Source organism: Dermacentor variabilis, chromosome 5 (assembly GCF_050947875.1).
Source record: "Dermacentor variabilis isolate Ectoservices chromosome 5, ASM5094787v1, whole genome shotgun sequence".
In the NCBI taxonomy this organism is placed as follows: domain Eukaryota; kingdom Metazoa; phylum Arthropoda; class Arachnida; order Ixodida; family Ixodidae; genus Dermacentor; species Dermacentor variabilis.
This window is the reverse complement of record NC_134572.1, coordinates 199,680,308-199,699,850: the sequence shown is the minus strand read 5'-3', so window position 1 is coordinate 199,699,850 and position 19,543 is coordinate 199,680,308. Positions and strand designations below refer to the sequence as shown.

The window sequence follows — 19,543 nt, the reverse complement described above, 5'->3', positions numbered from 1 at the left end:
TCCCGCAACGTACCTTATCCCATGCACGCCAATTTGAGTGCAGCCCTTTTGAGCCGCTCTCTGCGACACATAATCCTGTCGCGATATAGCCAGCCACTCATCGACTCCGAGAGGTCATCAGTCACGTTCCCAAGCTTTCCGCTGTTCATGAATTATATAGTTCCCTCAGAACACTAAAAACATGGCTTAAAATTGTCGTATAACGATTTCGAGCCGTTTCTAAACAAATGTTAACTAAGGGTTTATTGGATACACATGCATTTAAATTCAGACATAAATTGGTCATGCCGTTTCCCGTGTTTCTGCTAAATTTTATCTTGGTGGCATGAGAATTTGGGCCGTTGCATCGGGCTAAATTCCGCGCGGCTAATGAAATGCCACACTTAATTTATTGCAAAGGTCGTATTTTTTCTAAGCTCAGCGGAAATCGCCGGTACATTACCCGTAACATGGCCCTGATTTCTGGCCGATATAAACAAGGTGCATTGTTGTGTTCATCAATGACATCAGAAAAACCAACTAAGAACGAAATAGGACGCAGAAAAACTGCAAAAAACGACAATTTACTAATAATTTGTAATGCTTCTATTGGAACAAGGAACGTAAAGGTTTCATTACACATGACATTACCATGTCAATTATTTGCGCCAAACTTGAAGTTGCTTCTTTTAGGACTGAGAAACGTGATAAAAACAGTATGACAGTGCACTGAAAAGCTTGAAGAAGTAACCTTGTAGAAAGGCTGTAATTGACCTACACTAATTAACCAGCAACATGTTGCCTACTTCAAAAAAATTATGAACACCGTTCTTAGCATAGGTTACTCGGGAGAACGGGGAAGATAAACTACGCACCACGTATTACGCATAAGATTTCGAAGGAGAAATGCCTTGAGTAATTATTATGAAAGCACATAATGAACATAAATAATTGAATCTTTCAGTACACATCACCTGTATAGTGCGCACTATTTTCTATAAATATGAAATCTCTACCGCTTTTGTCAGTGTCAGGAAAGTGGTGTAAATATTTGACCTTTTAATATTAACTTTCACAGCATGCAAAAACAAGGACTTAGCAATTTTACTTTAACTCTTAACTGCCACAGACGCTTCAAAATTTATCTGGTTATAGCCGTTAACAAGAGCCATATTAGCCCTAAATATAATAAAGTCTATAAGTTATAATTTTTTTCTGAAAGCCGCAAGAACACGCACATAACGTTTTGGAGCGCTTCTGGTCGCATTAACAGCTTCGCTGTAAAATTAATGAAGATATATGTTTTGTGATATCTAAAACAGAACTGCGTCAGCCAGATCTCAATGCCAGATCGAGCTCCCTGAGAACGCAAAACTATAGGAAATGCTTGATTAGTGACTCTAATCAAGAGAGCAGTGCGTACTGAAAATCGATAACTGGTTGAAGAGGGCGGTGCCGGCGGCTGTGATTGGTCCGTTTTCCCTTACTTAGCTTTCGGTGACTGGTAGAAAATTGCAGCGGCATTCAAATGAAGGTTAAGAATGTTGCTAAAACAGATCCCCAGCAAAGAAAAGTTGGCTGAGGGAGGTCGTAAACGTGCCGAAAGTGGTCGAAAAGTTCACACGGCAACGCAAAAACATTTAATGTACGCAAATAAACGCGTGCTCTCCGGCAGGTGCGAGTATACAGTGCCTGAGCGATGGGCGGGAGCCATCTTTTATTCCTTTCGGAACGGGGCAGCCTACAGCTATTCAGAGAAAAATTCAGTTTTGTTCGGCATATTAATGCATCTTTAACGCGTCCACATCACTTTGACGGGGTGTGTTTTCGTGGATTTGTGAAGTCGTGTGACAGGCAGGTGAAGTTGGTGCAGCCCGAAAACTTTTGACCAATAGCCGCGGGCTATTGGCGAAAAGGCGTCGAATCAGATATAACTTTTTTCTTTGTTCAGTTAAATCATGCATAATCAGAGTGCACACGTCATATCAGATGGGGAACTAGCGCGGTTTACGTGACGTCGCGTGACTGGCAGTCGAAGTGGGGGTGGTCCAAAAAAGTTTTTGACCAATCGCGGAGGGCTGATTGCAGAACTGGAATAGAAAAGTTCGGCATAGCTTTACGTTATAGCGCGCCTGTTAAGTTTATTGAGCAAGCTAGATTACGGAGGGCCTTGTGTCTTTATCTCTTTGTTCTTGTCTCCAGAAATGTTGCACCTCTTATGTACCCAGTGATAACCACCGGCCTCCAGCCCATTTTGTCCTCCCTCGAAGGCCCGCATGCTTTCGGAAACGTGTTAAAAGGTTATGCATAACGATGCAATATCCATGACAAAATGTCTGAAGAATAATTTTCTTGCAAAAATAGAGTAAGAACAGGACATGAACGTCTGCCTTGAGTCATTTATTATTAGTTCATAATTCATACTCATGCAAACATTAAATCCTTCTTTGTGTATAACAACGAATGTGTGCAATTATTTTGATAATGCAATTTCCTCTACAATACCTTTTTCCTTTCTGCCAACAACAATTGCGCTAAACAGTTACGTGGTGAGCCACCGGACGCTTAGCAGAATGCTGAGGAGATAGGAAAGTAGACACATGAATAAAATAAAGAACTTAGTTTTTAAACATATTGTTACGAAGAGTTGCGATGAAAGGATTTTATTTACAGGAGATGGATGATGATCGTATTGTGATCGTAGCGCAGCCCGGCCTCTCAAACTCCGTTACAAATCCGTTACATTTCCCCGCAAGCAGACGAAGCCCGTGGGGCGAGTCAGGACGTACAAGCAGTTCTAGAAAAGCTTCAGGCGAGCAATATGAGTCAGCTGAGTTCTGCTTTATCGCCGACAATTGCACAGGAGGCGAGCTATGACGTTAGTGAGTTCGCTCAGGCGGTCCATGACTACAAATCGGCCTGAATATTGTGACAAAATCTTTTGGCACAATCCACGCTTGCGTTGCGGTGTCCAAAGAAGGACGAAGTCACCTTTTTCCAAAGGTACTTGTACGTGACGGTCGTCATATCGCTCTCTCGAACGACTCTGCGAGGCCATAGTACGAAGACGAGCTATTCGACGGGCTTCTTCGACGAGACACAAAGTCTTCGATACAGAATCGTCACTGTGCAGTGCGAAGGGTAAGAAAGTGTCCAGAGGGCTTCGCGGTAACCTTGCATACAGGAGATGAGATGGGCTATAGTTCCTGGTTTCGTGTTTCGCCGTGTTGTATGCGTAAGTGATGATTGGAAGCATGTCGTTCCAGTTCTTATGATTTGAGCAGACGTACATGGCAAGCATGTTGGTGAGCGTTCTGTTCATCCTTTCAACGAGGTTATGGGTCCGTGGATGATACGGCTTGGATTGACGGAACTGTGAAGTGCGGAAACGAAGTAACTCTTCAATGGCATCAGCAGTGAACTGGCGACCATGGTCGCTGATGATGACACGTGGTGGGCCATGACGAAGGACCGTGGAACGCAGCAGGAAGACCGCCACGCAAGCAGTGGTGGAAGACGGCTGCAGTTTCTGCATACCGTGCAAGATGGTCTAACCAGACAATTATCCAACCGCTTCTGTTGTTAGATAACGGGAATGGACCCAAAAGGTCAATGCCTACTTGCTCGATCGGCGTACTGGGCGGTGTCAGTGGCCGAAGGGGACCCGGGGCAGCGGTGGTCGGTCGCTTGTGACGTTGGCACGTTTCACAACTAGCGACATAGCGCTTGGTTGTTTAGTACATCTTGGGCCAGTATAAGCGCTCCTGCATGCGGTGCAGCGTTCGTACGAAGCCGAAATGGCCGGATGTCAAATCGTCATGCATGGCGCGTTGAACGTCGGAGCGGAGACTCTCGGCGACAACAAGCAGAAAACGCGCTCCATGCCCGGAGTAATTAGTTTTACAGACCAACTTATAACGGACAGTAAAGCGACCGCTGCCTTTAGAAGTACGGGCGGCGACAAAAAGAGGATCGAGGGTAACATCATTCCGTTGTTCGCGCTGAAAATCTGCCGCGTCAGGGAACGTAGAAGTAACAGCAGCGAGACAGTCGTCAAAATTCTCAGCATCGCAGTTGGTAGTGGCAAGAGGAATCCGAGAGACGCAGTCTGCGCCAGAATGACAATGGACACTCTTGTACGATACCACAAAGTCGTATTCCTGGAGGCGCAGCGCCCAACGTGCGACGTGACCAGAGGGATCACGCAAACCGACCAGCCAGCATAAAGAATCTTGAATAGTCTACCGTAAAGATAACACGGAAGCTTTTGTAAGGCGAAAACGGCTGCCAGGCATTCCTGTTCCGTAACCGTATAATTGCGTTAAGATTTGCTCAGACAACGGCTGGCATAAGCGACAACATGTTCTGCGCCACTGTGACGTTGTACAAGCACCGCTCCTATCCTGATTCCACTAGCATCAGTGTGAACTTCAGTCGGGCAAGATGGATCGAAGTGACGCAAGAGGAATGCTGACGTTAGTATAAACTTCAGCTGAGAGTATGAGGCGTCACACTCTGCTGTCAAATTCAAGGATGCATTTTGTCGCGAAGTACTTGTCAACGGGCAAACAATGTCGGCAAACCGGGGAACAAAGCGACAAAAATACGAACATGGGCCAATGAATGAGCGGAGTTCTCGCGCTGACTGCGGTGGCTTGAAGGAGCTCACCGCTTGAATCTTGCGGGGATCGGGTCTGACGCCATCGTTGTTGACCAAGTGTCCGAGGACCAGTGTTTGACGTTCGCCGAACCGACACTTATTTTTAAGTTTAGAACCAGTCCTGCTTTCTCAATGCAGTCGAGAACGAGGCTGATGCGTTCGTTATGTTCTTCAAACGTGCGGCCAAAGATTACAACATCATCGAGTTAACACATGCATATCTCCCACTTCAGCCCACGTAGTACTGCGTCCATGAATCTTTCAAAGGTGGCAGGAGCATTGCAAAGCCCAAATTCGAATAGGCCATCTGGAGTCACGAAAGCGTTCTTTTCTTTGTCGACACGGTCCATAGGTGTTTGCCAATACCCCGATTGCAAATCAAGTGTTGAGAAGTAAGAAGCAACGTGTAAGCAATCAATGACGTCATCTATTCGCGGTAGTGGATAGACATGCTTCTTCGTCACTGCGTTTAGATGTCTGCAATCCACGCAGAATCTCCAGGAGCCATCTTTTTTTCGGACCAGGAGTACTGGGGCTGCCCATGGACTAGACGACTCTTGAACGACACCTTTGTTCATCATCTCCTTGACTTCCTCAGCAATAACTTTGCGCTCGGACGATGACACTCGGTAGGCCTTCTGGCGGATGGGGTGTGCTGAGCCGGTATCTGTTCTGTGACGAGCGCGGGACGACGGTGAATGAAGGGGTGCATCTCCATGCGTGAAGTCGAATGTAGCCCCATGCCTGGCAAGGACTTGTACTAGTGCTTGCCGTTCCGATGTACCGAGAGCCTTACTGATCATGCCAATCATTAGGTCTTCAGAATGGTGATTATCGCAAGGAGAGCAAGCTGTAGAGACGTCCGTAGCTAGTGCCGCTATTCAGCTACATGCAGCTTTATCGAAGAGAGCGATTTTCATACCGGGACGAAGGACAATCGGCGTGGCCGAACAGTTCAGCGCCCACAATGTCGCGACTCCTTTCGTCATGCACACGACAGAGCAGGGTACAAGTATATCTTTTTAAGCACACTTTATGCGGAGGTGCCTAACTACAAGGTGAACACAATCAGCATCAACAGTAGTTGCAGAAACACGAACGGGTGTCAGACACCACGATGGTACAATCACTTCATCAAGAACACTGAGTGTGTCTGTGTCCCTGTCTTCTCCACCCGAGCTTCGTTCGGAATGTGCTGATATAAAGAACTCCTTCAATGATATTTCGCCACAACCACAGTACACGGAAGCACCCCACTGTTCAAGAAAATAGATACCAAGAATAACATCGTGCGAACAACGAAAAAGAACAAGGAATTCCGACACAAACACTTTCCCAGCCAACAAAACACTCACAGCACAAACACCAATGTGATGAAGCCACTCGCCGCCTTCCAAGAAAAGATAACTTTGCGGTCTAGACGGTTTTTGAAAGCGAGGCTCATTACAGGCACAGTCGGCCCAGTATCAACTAAAGCCATAGTCGGTATTCCGTCAAGCGACACATTGACTTTGTTTTTGAACATCACAACAGGCAGAGGTATTTCTTGCAAAGACCGTCCGGCGACCACACCTCCATTGACCGCGGATGCTAGTTTGCCGGCGGCGGTGAGGAAGAATGGCGCCGAGGGGACGGAGAGCGACGGGGACGGTTATTTGGTGGCGTCAAACTCCGCTCAGATGCTGGCGAATCGCTGCGTCTGGTCTCTTATGAGAAGTGGTCCATTGGAAGCAAATCTGTCGTCCTCAAGGCATATGAAGTAAGGGCTCTGGGTGGCGAGAACATCGGTGGTGTCCTACGTGATTGACGGCCTTGGCGACAATACCGAGCTATATGGCCTGTGGAACCGCAGTTGTAGCACACGGGAGGGTCGCGGTTCACAGCGTCTTCCTCGAAACGAATGGTAGGCGGCTGCGGGTTGCGAGAAAATTCGTTGTCATGTGGATAACATGCCTCTGCTGCTTGCTGAAATCCGCTATATTGTTAATAAGTCACGTCGTGGTAGTAGGCTCGCTGCTGTTCTTGTCGTGGCGTGACAGAAGTCACAAGGCCCTGGGGGTAGAAACGAGGCTGCTCTCGGTGTGGTTGAGCGTCATAAGTAGGGCGTCTGTCGCAGAGACGTGGCTGCTGTCGGGGCGCGAGTTCATAATCCTCAGCGCCCCTTGCCGCAGGATACGGGGAGAAGGATGCCACGTTTGGCTCGAAATCTGGTGCTAGGCGGAAGCTATGAGTGCCTGGATGTGTCACTTGCGCGTGCAGGCTGAGCTCTTCCCGAAGTATTTGGATCGTTGATGCAAGATCAAGAGGCTGGTTGCTGTCCACGCTTGCAACTTTCGTCACATTGGCTAGCCTGCCAAACTTCGGCGTGATGCGCCTCGTCTTTAGTTGCTCGAAAGTGCGACAGTGCCGAATGATGTCAGCGACGGAAGCCAGGTTGTCTTTTGCGATGAGGAAATTGTAAACATCCTCGGCAATTCCTTTTAGGATGTGCCCGACTTTGTCTTCCTCGGACATTCCAGAGTCCAGCATCCTACTCAGTTTTATTACTGCCTCAATGTAGGTCGTGCAGGTTTCGCCTGGCACTTGCGCATGTTGCACTAGCGTCTGTTCTGCCCTTTTCTTTTTAGTCACGGAGTCGCCGAATCACTCTTTGATTTCCGAAACAAATCTTCCCCATGTTGTGAACGTTTCCTCGTCATTGTCGAATCACAACAATGCAGTATCCGTTAGAAAGAACACGACGTTCGAAAGCTGAGAAGCGCTGTTCCACTTGTTGGCGGCACTCACCCGGGGATAATGGATGAGCCATTCCTCGACGTCTTCGTCGGATCTTCCGGCGAAGGGAAGCGCATCTCTCAGTTGCAGAAAAGAACTTGTCGGCGCAGCAGTTGGAATTGGCCGTTGTTCGTCTGCGTCGTGGGACATATTCAACTCCGGTGGATTCGGTCGCAGTCCGGCAAGGCGCGGCTCCGTCGAAGAACTTGTGGTTCAGCCTCCGTCTTCGCGTGCCGATTAGTAGTAGCAAGTAAGTGTCTCATTTACAGTAAGCAATATAAAAAGCTCACTGCAGGGGCAGGGGCTAAAGGCAATGAAGCCTGACAAAGGTCCCTGTCCCTCCGCAGTTCGTGGCAGCTCACACGCTTCGAGTTCAACAGAGTAAAAAAAAATAAGGATTGCAATACATCAGTTTCAGGAAAATGGACAATTAGCAGCTTGCAAGAGTACACATAACAAATCACATAAACAAGAGAAAAATATGCATAACATCTTTAAATAATCATACGGAAGAGGTCGCGCAGGCCATAATATATAGCTACACAAAATAAATTCCAAAAAATCTGAAACTTAGAATGCATGGGGATACAATGAAATTACATTATTCATGGAAACACTCAGAATACTAATTCTTGAATGATTTAAGCATTGGTTGATGCATGAAAATCAACAGGTTAATGTTGATACTGTATGCATGTGGTAATTAATAAGTTCTTTGCTTGTTTTTTAAATCCAGCACTACTAGCTTTAAAGTTCAATCTCTCTGCAAGGATATTCAAAACATGATGTGTCTGGTACGCAGCACTTTGTTTTCCGTAATTAGTTCTTACTTTAGGTGCTCGTGTCCTTTGTTCTCGTAAACTGTATTATGGTTTTTGATGAGGCTTTGTTCATATAGTTTATTTTCTTGAATTACTTGGAGCAATTTAAAATAATACAACTCATCAACCCTGAGCATGGAATGTTTTATGAATAGTGGAGCAGTTGGCAGGTCTTGTAATTTTCCCCTGTGAAACAGCGCAATATTTCCTTCTGTATAGTAATAAGTCTATGGTAATTTCTTTGCGATGTTGTTCCCCAGACTAATATCCCATAAGTTACCTTAGAAGGAAAGAGTGCATAGTACATATTTAGTTTTAATCTTAATGGGATTAAGTGCACTGTTTTGTGAAAACAACCAACTATTCGCGCTAATGCGGTAATCAGGTGATTTACATGTGTATTCCAGTTTAATTCCTCCTGAAAGCACACACTAAGAAATTTTTGTTCCCTAACATGTGTAATACAATGTCCTTCAAATGTGCCACGTATTTTACTTATAGGCTTGTTTACAGGTCGGAATATCATATAGGTTGTTTTTTTGGCATTTAAGCGTAGCTTATTTTGCCTTAACCATTCTGAAAGATGCCTTAAATACTTATTTACCCTCACTTCAAGTGATGTTAAATTGTCTGATGAAAAGAAAAAGTTTGTATCATCAGCCTACATAATAAGTTCAGAGGAATCAGGAATTTCTACAATATCGTTTATATAAGCAAGGAACAATAGTGGCCCCAATATGGACCCTTGGGGGACTCATTGGTTTAACTTTATCTTTTTAGACATTGTGCTACTTATTTGCACGAATTGATAGCGATCTTCAAGGTAACTTTTGAAGAGTTGAAGTGCGACTCCACGCACTCCATATCTCGACAATTTCTGAATTAATAGTTGGAGTTGTATGGAGTCAAATGCTCTTTGAAGATCAAGATAGAGCCCAAGAGTGTATTTCTTCTTTTTCATATGATCGATTATATTATCCTTTATATATAATAGAGCTTGTTCCGTTGGCTTACTTTTTTGAAACTCATATTGACTCTTTGTTATTATTTGATGTTTATCAAAAAAGGATGCAAGTCTATTGTAAATTACTCCTTCAAATATTTTTGATATTGTTGGAAGCACAGATATTGGTCGATAATTTGCTAAACTAGTGATATCACCACGTTTATGTACTGCAGTGACTTTTGCCACCTTTAACTGTTCTGGAAATACACCGGCAGTGAGGCTGAGGTTGATAATATAGGCCAATACATCACGTATCAATGGTGATATCAATTTCAACTCAGCAGAACCTATTTCATGAATCCCTGATGCAACATTACTTTTAAGCTTTCTGATTAAGTTTTCTACTTCAACCGGATCTGTGGGTACCAAAAAAATAGAATAAGGCACAGTAGACTTATCAGCAGTTGGGGCACTTTCCGCATCTCCATCTGTTGCAACATAGGAGCCCGCGTTTATAAAGTGTTCGTTCATGACACTGGCCAAATTTTAGCTGTTGAGTCTTTCGCCATTAATTGTGAGGTCCTGTGTCCTATGACAGCCTTTATTCCTGTTCGTAAGCCCATTTATGACTTCCCATAATTTCCTCTGATTGTTGTAATTTTTTTCAAATAACTGTTCATAGTAGTTCATTTTGGCCTTTCTTATGTCTGAAGTTAATACATTTCTATATGCCTTATATTTAGTGAACGCGTCAGTCTCCCTCGAGTGGATGAAATCGTGATACAACTTATTCTTTATTTGAATGCGCCTGTAAAGATCAGAATTTATCCAAGGCTTTCTACATTTTTTATTTATATCCCGTGAGGACTCATGAAGGGGAAATGTTGCATCGTAACTAGTACGCAACAGCTTTAGGAAGGCGTTATAAGCTTCATCAGTGTTATTTTGCCTATAAACAGTGCTCCAATCTAGGTTCTGAACTAAGTGAAAAAAAGGTTTTGCTGTTTTAGTTCGATGCAGAAATGTCTGGGTTTTTGTATCCCGCACCTTCCACCACAACTGTTACGAAGAGTTGCGAGAAAACAGTTTGCACGAGATATTCTAAAAACCAGACATTATGAAATAAAAGAAATGGAACATCATTGCAGCCTGCAGCAGCCCTGCGGCAAAAGCGTGACAGGAAATTTGAGAAACTGCGTGCCTCGCTTCGAGCGACATTACTGAACTGCGACGACCAGCGTCGCAGTTCAGTATAGGCAGCTGTTCGGCCAAAGTGCTTGTGAGCGGTGATAATCCACCCTGCTTAGACATTCAGAATGTTCCGCACAATGCTTGATGATAAATTGTTCGCGATACAAGCAAGGACAATTTGTACTGCATGTTTTAAAAAAGACCGATCAAATACTGTTGTAAAATGATCACATGATACCATTCCCTGTATATTGGATCAATTCCTTAAAAAAAAATAAACCAGTTGTTAATCTGCGCTCGTATCGTCTTCTTCTTTGTCTTTCGTTCGAGTTGCGCTGCCCACCTCTACGCTTATGTTAAGCTACCAACTCGCACAGCTTGTAGTTTTAATTCACTATAAATGCGCTGTGCGAATTCGATGCAAGTTTAACCCTGGAATTCGTAGGTGACCAGGCTTGGGCTTTTTTTTTCCTTCTCACCCTTTCTCCTGGAGGTCCTTGGGCTCCTTGAGGTCCATTCGCACCTGTCTTGCCCTGCAGAAATGTCAGACACCGCTTCTGTTAGAGCAATCACGAAAGAAAGCAGTGGAAAAGGCGTTCCAGAAAATGAGATCTCGAAGTCAAAGGTATTAGATGTTAGAAAACAAAAACTGGATGTATGTGAATATTTCTAACTTTGGGTACAAATCGAAACAGATTTTCTACTAGACTCTTATTCAATTTGAGTTTTCACCATTTGAAGTTGCCAGAAATTCATCCTGTTGGAATGCTGAAGGACCACCACTATTTTATCACAGTACACGAAGGAAGCCTGAAGCAAGTTGACACTTGCGAACGTAGATCCTGCGGTTGTTGCACAAGTGAAGCAGTTTTTGAGCTAACGCGAGGAGGGATAGGATGCTAGTTTCCAGCTGTTAAATAAGTATGTCTCTCCTTAAGATGCCTGTGAAATTGCTGTCTCCGTTTCATAATATAAGTATTTATGGAGTTTTGAGTACAGAAAACCACCATATGATTACGAAGCACACCGTATTGGTTAGCTCCACAGCACTTTGGACCACCCGGGATTCCTCAACGCGTGCACGGTAAGCGCGCGTTCTTGCCTTTTGCCTCCGTCGTAATGTAGCCGTCGCGGTCGAAATCGAACCCATCGCCACCTCAAGTTCGGCAGCGCAGCATCAGTGCGCTACGGCTGCGGGTTGTCCCAATTTCGGCCAAGCAGTTGGCTATTTAAAACAACGTGTGGTGCGGCAATGTTTCACTTAGCTCCTTCAATCCGCATCGGAAAATTACGTGTGTGCTGAAATGTTGCTTTTATATTCAATTTTTCGATTGGAATGTGCCACCGGTTAAAAGGCGATTCTTTTTTTCTGTTTCTCATTTACGCGCCGAAATCTAGCTGATAACGCCATGAGATATAAGAAATAGCCGAAAGATACCTTATGTTACTAAATTCTTTACACAGAACGCAATGTTTCATTACGCTTTAAAATTGCAAATATTGAGTATTTGATTGGATATCTTGAAACCGTGTGTGTTCTACTTTTCGTAAGTTCGCTTGAAAATTAGGTTATTCTAGCACCCCTGCATAAAATAACAAAAGAAAATCAGCAACGCCCATAACCTGCTCACCAAAGAAATACAGCCTGCAATGTGGCCAAATCTAAAAAAAAAAGAAAGTTGGAGGACGCTGAAACTTCGCCTTTAAGAAAGGAGCTCGATAGTATTCAAGATACCTGACTGCTTCTCACGCTTCCCGTTATCAACGGCAGCTTATATAGCCGTCATGTTTAGTGGAAACGCTGGCGGCGAACGCTATGCACGAAGGCGAGCATTATGGTTCTTTTTTTTTCTTCCCGCCTCCCCCCCCCCCCTCCTCCCATCGGCGGGCGCCGCTGTTGCCGCAGGTGCACAGAGGCGAGCGCCATCTGGATGGTGTCGCAAGGAACCGAACGGGGAGCACCACCCTACTATGACATAACTCGGACGTCAGCTGGAAAGGGCTTTGTGTTAGAGTTTCCGCGTAACAGAGTTAGGTTTTCTCGTATATTCAAGTTACAAAACGACGCTATCAAGTCTGTAGGTTGCGCGTAAGTTGTACTTAGAGAATTTTCTTACGCATTTTACTTGGAAAAATTCAATAAGTTCAGTAACGCCTATGCGCCGCACGGAAGGCCTCTGTGGTTAGGAATGCGCGGTTCAGGGTAATTTTTCTCGCACGGACAACGCCGCTGACGTCAGATTTTCTGTGACACGGGGCGCTCAATGGTTACGCGTTGGAAGCTCTCCGCCAAAATCAAAACGCAGGACATGTTGCAACGCCAGTTGGAGTTTATTTATAGACATATTGGAGCGAACTGCTCAATTAAAAAGAGGACACACAGAACAAGCCATAGGCTCAACTAATAACTTTATTCGTAAGAAGAAGCCGGTCTCGGTTGCAAGGTACGACATTCCCGGTAGGAGGGAAGGCTAACGCACAGTAAGAATTATTTCGTTCCTTTTTCTTTTGGCATTGGTCTAGTGGAGTCTGTCATGGGGGGGGGGGGGCGTAGTCGGCCGTATATCAAAGTTAAATTAATAAATTTGTATTAAACGCCTTTGGATATTCCAGGCAAATATTCGTCTAGTCTATCTAACTTGAAGCGCTTTCTATAATTGTCTGCGTTTTAAGAATGAGTATTTTCCGAAAAAATACAATTCTCTAATAAACAAAAAATCCGTGTGGATACCTCCCATAAAGTGGTGAAAGCATGATTAGCCATCTTCATCTTCGTAAAATGTGATTGATAGCAGGAAACTCGGCAAAGATTATGGCAGGACCCAACTATTGTTGCACATTGCTTTCGCTTCACTAACAGCACTTCTGGCTTCGCGATTTCTCACAGTGCATAGACCTTTTTGAATATCAGCAACATTCGCTTAGGCAGCATCGAACATAACCCAAAAACTGGAGAAGACTTCTATCTGCGAAATTACATGGCAGGTAATTATGGCGCATGGACAAAGTAAACAGCTTCATGCTCAGGTGCGACAGTACTACGTCGAAGAGGGGGTAGCCACATGGTAAAATCCTTCAAACTTGGTAAAGCAGCGACATCCGTTGAAGATGCCGTAGAGGCGAGGACTCCCCAACTTGGCCGTCCCCGTCCAGGCCATAGCGGTATTCATTGCGTTCTGCACCCAGGTGTGCGGAGCGCGACACTTGCCGCACAACAGCACTGTCGAAAAAGGCAGCTAGACGTCAATGGCCCACGCATAGTGCGGCACGCAAAGGCCACTCACTTCGCAGCCGACGCGCTGCGCTCGCGGAGTGGCTTCCTGTGCGCGACTACGATGACCTGCAGGGTGTTTAATTGCCGGGCCACATTGGGCATAGAACTGGCTCAGAGTGCATCCTGCGCAGCTACCCTGCTGTGAAGCGGTCGGTGGTGAAACGAGTACGTCAACGGGCTAAAGGGCTCAGTTCAAAACCAATGCTTGGACTAACTTCGGTCATCGAGTGTGTGGAAATGCGTACATACGTAAAGCTCGTCAGCGAACCTCGATCACGCCGACAAGAATCACTGTAGATGCAGGCCTTGGTAGGTGCCGCTATGCGAAGAAATTTAACGACGCGGACTTAAAGTGCTGGGTGTGTGCCGCTCTATCTGTGCTGGTCTCCAATGAACATCTTTCCTGACGATTCGGGTCGCTAGGTATGTGCCACCCTTCATTGAGTGAGTGAGTGAAAAATCTTTATTAAGTCTTTCAAGAGTTTCGCGGTTACGAGGTCTCCGTCGTCTTCATCTTCTTGGCGCTGGCGACTTGAGACTTCTCTTCCGCAAGGGTGGGCCCCTATTCCAAGGCTCCGAGTCGTGCTGCATCGCTCGTGTGCTGCATTAGGGTCCTTTGGGCCGTGAGCTCGCTGCTGGTGAGCCGACTCTCCCATAGCTCCGCTCTCGGGTGCTCGTGTTTGTGGGATGCTTTGGTGCCTTCGCACTCCCAGGGGATGTGGTAGAGTGTAGGTGTGGCACCGCACCAAGGGCAGGTGGCCCTGTATTGTGTCGGAAACATCTTATTGAGCACGTGTAAATTGGAGAAGGAGTTTGTTTGTAGTCTGCGCCAGCTGGGCGCTTCCTCCTTTGTGAGGGCTTTGTGTGGTGGCGGATATCTTATTCTATTTCCTCTATGTAAGTTCAGGGTCTCTGCGTATCTCCCCTCGCAAGCCTGTAGGTGGGTCTCCGGGGCATTAGACCGCCCTGCTGGGAACGCTTCGCCTCGAGCTAGGCTGTCTGCCCTTTACTTCCCCCCTATGCCTACGTGACCCGGGATCCAGATTAGGTTGTGCCTGGGCTTTTACTTCTCGGCGGAGGTGGCTCCGCTGAGTATTCTGAGGGCAGTTTCGCTGATTCTGCGCCTCATGTAGTTCCTGCACACCTCTTTTGAGTCCGTCAGTATGTTGAGAGATCGGCCTTTTCTATAACCTTCCGCTGCCGCCAGCGCTACGGCAATCTCCTCGGCCTCCGCTGTGCCAGCGACCTTTGCCGTGGCATACGTGATCGGGTTTCCTTCCTTGTTAACCACTACCGTCGCGGCCACGCATTCTTTTCCGTGTGGATATACGGCGGCGTCCGTGTATACTATATTGTCTAGCTGGGCTAGCGTTCTCTCAACGTATTCGGCCCTAGCTTTTCGCCTGTTTTCGTGTATGTTGGGATCCATATTTTTTGACAGTGGTCCCACATTAATGGTTTTCCTGAGGTGGTCCGGTACATCCGCGTATCTGTCTGTCAGTCCGCTCGTATCCCGACCCAACCTCCTCAGGAGCGCTCGTCCCGTAGGGGTGCCTCTGAGTCTCGCGGTTTGCGTACCCAGCAGAGCCTCGGCGAGCTCGCTGAAGGTGTTACTGATGCCCAGCTGGAGCAACTTCTCGTTCAGCGTGTTTCTGGGTAGACGCGCGTCTTGTACGCCTTCCTGAGGATGGTGTCTGCTTGCTCTCTTTCTGCCTTGGTCGTCACGTGGTACGGCATGGAGTACGTGACTCGGCTGACAATTAGGCTGTTGACTAGCTTGAGAGTGTCTTCTTTCATTCCGTATCTCTTTTGGGAGACCCTATTGATCATGCGGCCCACCTGTTCCGCCGCTTCGCTCAGCAGGCTAATGGTGCGGCTGCACTTCCGGCTGCCTTGTAGCCACATGCCCAGGATCCTAATCATGTTCTCCGGGATGTTGTGTCCCTCGAGGGTCACCTCCAGTGCCGCTTGCGTTGGGTGCTTGCCGACCCTGAGGAGCTCCGACTTCTCCGTGGAGCATCGCCGTCCCCTTTCTCTGGTAAAGTTTCCCACGTTGAACGTCTTTAACGCTAACTTGGGCAACTAGGTATGTGCCACAGGGGATGTACCGCTCCGCAATGACAAAAAAGACTCCTTAACATTCTGCGACACTAAGGTGAATGGAACGCACTTCGGAAAGGTTTCTGAGGCATAGAAACCAACATACTAGCAGGCTGCGCCACAAATGCACTGGGTAGGTGCCGCGTTTCAAGGAACGGCTTCCAAGCCAGTGCTTTAGTGAGCTGCGCCATGAATGCACTGTGTATGTGGCTCTCCTTAATGAGCATGTCACCAACTTTGGTGCCTTTGGTGTTATTGCAACTTTGTCACTGGGTGTTGCTGCAATTGGCGATTCGCACTGTTGTACCCGGCATCCCTCCGCGGCAGATAATACGTCACTGGTCTATGACAGGCCCTTCACGCTGTATCGTCGTTTTCTCAGGACCAGGCAGCTGGCGACTAAATCACCGTCACCAAAGCTGACGGGCAATACAAGCGCCGGCCTGGGCTAGACTAGACCCGACATAGACTGTGATGCGCAAACAAAGGAGCTTAGTTCGAGGCGACAACAGCCGCCGTCCTCCATGGAAGCAACAATTACCACGAAGACCACTCCATCTTAACATGACCCTGACAAGCGGACCGTCACGCTGAGCTCACTAATTGATAAAAGGGGCCAATATCGAGGACTTCCGTAGGAACGACGTTGACGTCATGTTCCCAGTTTGCTATGTCGTTGTCTCGTATGCAGGGGTGATCGCGAAAGATTGGAGGCGGAGTCCATCGGAACACTGCGACGTCATGAGTGAGATTTTTCGAACGGTCGGACGATTGTGATGGGCTGAGAAGAACAGTGAATTTCCCCGACGATGGAAAGGGGAAAAAGAGCGCTTAAAAATGAGATCTTTAGTGTTGTGTGCTCATGGTCGTACTGCTGGTCGTACTCGTGCTCGTACATGTAAATCATGATTGTGTAAATAAACCCATTTTGACATCTCTTGGACGTCGTTGCGAACCTCTCAATCGCCCGGCACCTGGCACATCACCAGCCACGGAACCATAATGGCTGCTGGGGCACCGAATCGCAATAAATGGATGACACCGGTGACACGCAACCTGCGGCCAACGCCAGTCGCCATCATCTGACGCGAGTACTGGTTGGCATAAAATGGTATTGACCGCGCTTCGTGCTCGCAAGAACTGACGCCCCTGGTGACAACTTCGGAAGGAAGGTGTCAGGATTCATGACTTCATATGGTGAGTGTACGGCTTTTCTTCACTGAAATATCACATGTCATCGGGTAATTTTTGGGTGAAGTACAAAGCACAGATATTGTGTAAATGTTCACGGCATATTTCGAGTACGTCAAAGTTGTCGTGGAGTGTAAGTTAGCAGCACTAAGGACAGCCATGGACTTAAAGGCACTAAAGAAGCCGGAGTTGTTAAACTTGGCCAGAATGCTGGGCCTTCAGATTGCTTAATTAAAGAGAAATCTGGAGGTCATTGACGCGATTGATGCGATTGGGGCATACGGTTAGGAAGTTGAGCAGTTCCATAAATCATTAAAAAAAAGAGCATGTACAACGTGAGGGTAAAGAATCACTAGAGTGAAAGCGAGAACAGCAAGAGTACGAAAGGGAACGGGACGGGAACGCAAACGTGAAGAGCCAGAATTCGTATAGGAAAAAATTCGAAAGGAAATCCTGCACCTTAGAAGGCAGCAGGTAGAGTATAGGCTGAGCATATTCAAAGTCTGCGAGAAGAAAAAAAAACTTTTTCTTGCCCTTTTCGACAAGATTTGCGCGGAGGTTGAGCTTAACTGTAAGTTTTGGTCCTATGAGCTGTATGGTGCGGTTCCCTTCAAGGTGTCCTGCGTATTCTCTCCCTTCTTGGGAGGAAGAGTTTCGGACTTACAATACAGCTAAGAGAGCTGGCCGTTCGATATCCCGGTCGAGAGCGAGTGGCAGGATCAACGGTACGAACAGAGAGTTCATTCTCTAGAGGCAATTGAGCGACCAGCCATGGTTGGGGTCGCGTTGGTGAATGCAAAGTACGGGAAGTGCAACGTAGCAGAATCCTAATGGTAAAGCAAGCGGAGAGCGAGGTCGACGCCTGTCTACAAACGGTGGCCTTTTCGGAAAGCATTCCTTGCGAGGACGAGACTGGTTCCAACAGTCATGTGAAGGTTACGGAGTCATTGGAGACCTTCCTCACGCCTCTCTATAATGGACATGGCTGTATAGATATGGTTATATGGCAGCCTCAAAGTCTATCGCTTCAGCCTACTTGTGGGCTTTTTTAAGCACGAAAGCCAAGATGGAGCAGGCCTGTGACAGTAGTGAAGGTTCGGCCATATAGGCAGGGACAAAATTTCGAAATCGCCCGAACAAAAGCTAGACACAAGTTCAAAAAAGGAGCATTTTCGCTCCGAACGTGTAAAAAGGCTGCTGACGTACGCAGAAGCAAGGCAAGGTCCCATAAAGCTCTGAGATTGCTTTGCAAAATGTGACAGGAAAGTATTTGATGGTGCGAATTATTCCTGCATAAGATCATATTCCAGAAGCGTCGACGAGGGGTGCAAGCGCATTTTCTCACGCTAGCCAAAGTAATATTCTTCCAATTGAACATGGAGGCCTGCCTTCAAAAAAATATAAATAATGGCTGGAGGCGTTGAAGCTGTGCGAAGAGCGTAGGCGAAAACACTAAACTCTCATCTAGGTAGCGTACAGGAGCCGCCCACAAGAAACCTGGAAATAAACAGTCCATCGTGCACTCAAATGTGACAGGAGCATTGCATCAGTCAAAAGCATAGCCTTAAATTGATTAAGTCCACCCGGTTTTAGAAAAACTGTCTTTTCACGATCGAGATCGCGCACAGCAATTTGCCGATACCCAAGGTTGTCGACGGAGGGAAAAGTACTTGGCACCATTGACACCATCAAGGACGTCATGTATGCGAACTACGGCACACATCATTTTTTACGGTGAGATTGAGGTGGCGACAGTCAACGCTAAGTATGCACGTGCTGTATTTTTCTTGACTAACATGACAGGTGACGCCCAGGAACTGACGATAGCTCAACGATGTCTCTTGCTAGCACCTTGTCCTCTTCAGCTTTGATGGTTTGGCACGATGACGCTGCAACTCGCTAGGGTCTTCGGTGTATTGGGTGAGCATTACCGTTGTAGGTACGATGCTTCACAAGAGACTTGTGGTCCAAGGTACTGTCATTTAATTCGAAGATATGTTCAAGCAAAACAAGAATTACAGACACCTTCAGCTGCGCCGCACAGGAGGTCTCGAGCACTCATTTTTCAATGTCATCATCAGGGCAAGTGGCAGACTTAAAAGGGCTCACAGTAGTCGTCGATGGCAAAACTGTGAACTGACCATGGCGAATTGTATTTCTTGTAGTACCACTTATTTTGTGAAGTCAACATTTACCAGAAGAAGGCACGTCTGGTTGTCGGTAACAGTCAGTACTGTATGAGGGACGGTGACGTTAGACAGGTGTATGTGAGAACAACAGTAGGAATGGGGGCAGCGTTGTAATAACCATTCTGAACAGGTGGCGAAAGCGACAGTTCAATGCACGTCAGAACACTTGGCGGCACACGAAAAAAATAAAGACCAGTGGGACTTAGGCCAGCATCGGGCGGATTACGAAGATTGAAGAGGAGAGGCAGGTTGACACGGACACCCTTGCTGAGCATATGCTCAGCGCACAATGAACTCAAAGAAAGTCTATGTCAAGCATCAGGCTATGGGGGCAAGCAGGGTGAAAAAGTTGACAGAGGGGCGATGGTGGCGTTGGTGGGAATACCTGCGCCAACCGCACGCATTCCCACCAAGTCA

The 19,543-nt window shown here is 46.6% G+C and overlaps 1 protein-coding gene across 2 annotated transcripts in view; it reads right to left on the bottom strand.

The window, feature by feature from the left end:
* The window catches only part of LOC142583430 (uncharacterized), a 1,100,669-nt gene that overhangs the window by 433,964 nt on the left and 647,162 nt on the right, over window positions 1-19,543 (bottom strand). For both annotated transcript variants that reach the window (XM_075693897.1, XM_075693898.1), the window contains one exon: window positions 10,852-10,905. In XM_075693897.1, coding sequence (XP_075550012.1) covers window positions 10,852-10,905 — 54 coding nt within the window. The remainder of the gene's footprint in view (window positions 1-10,851; window positions 10,906-19,543) is intronic.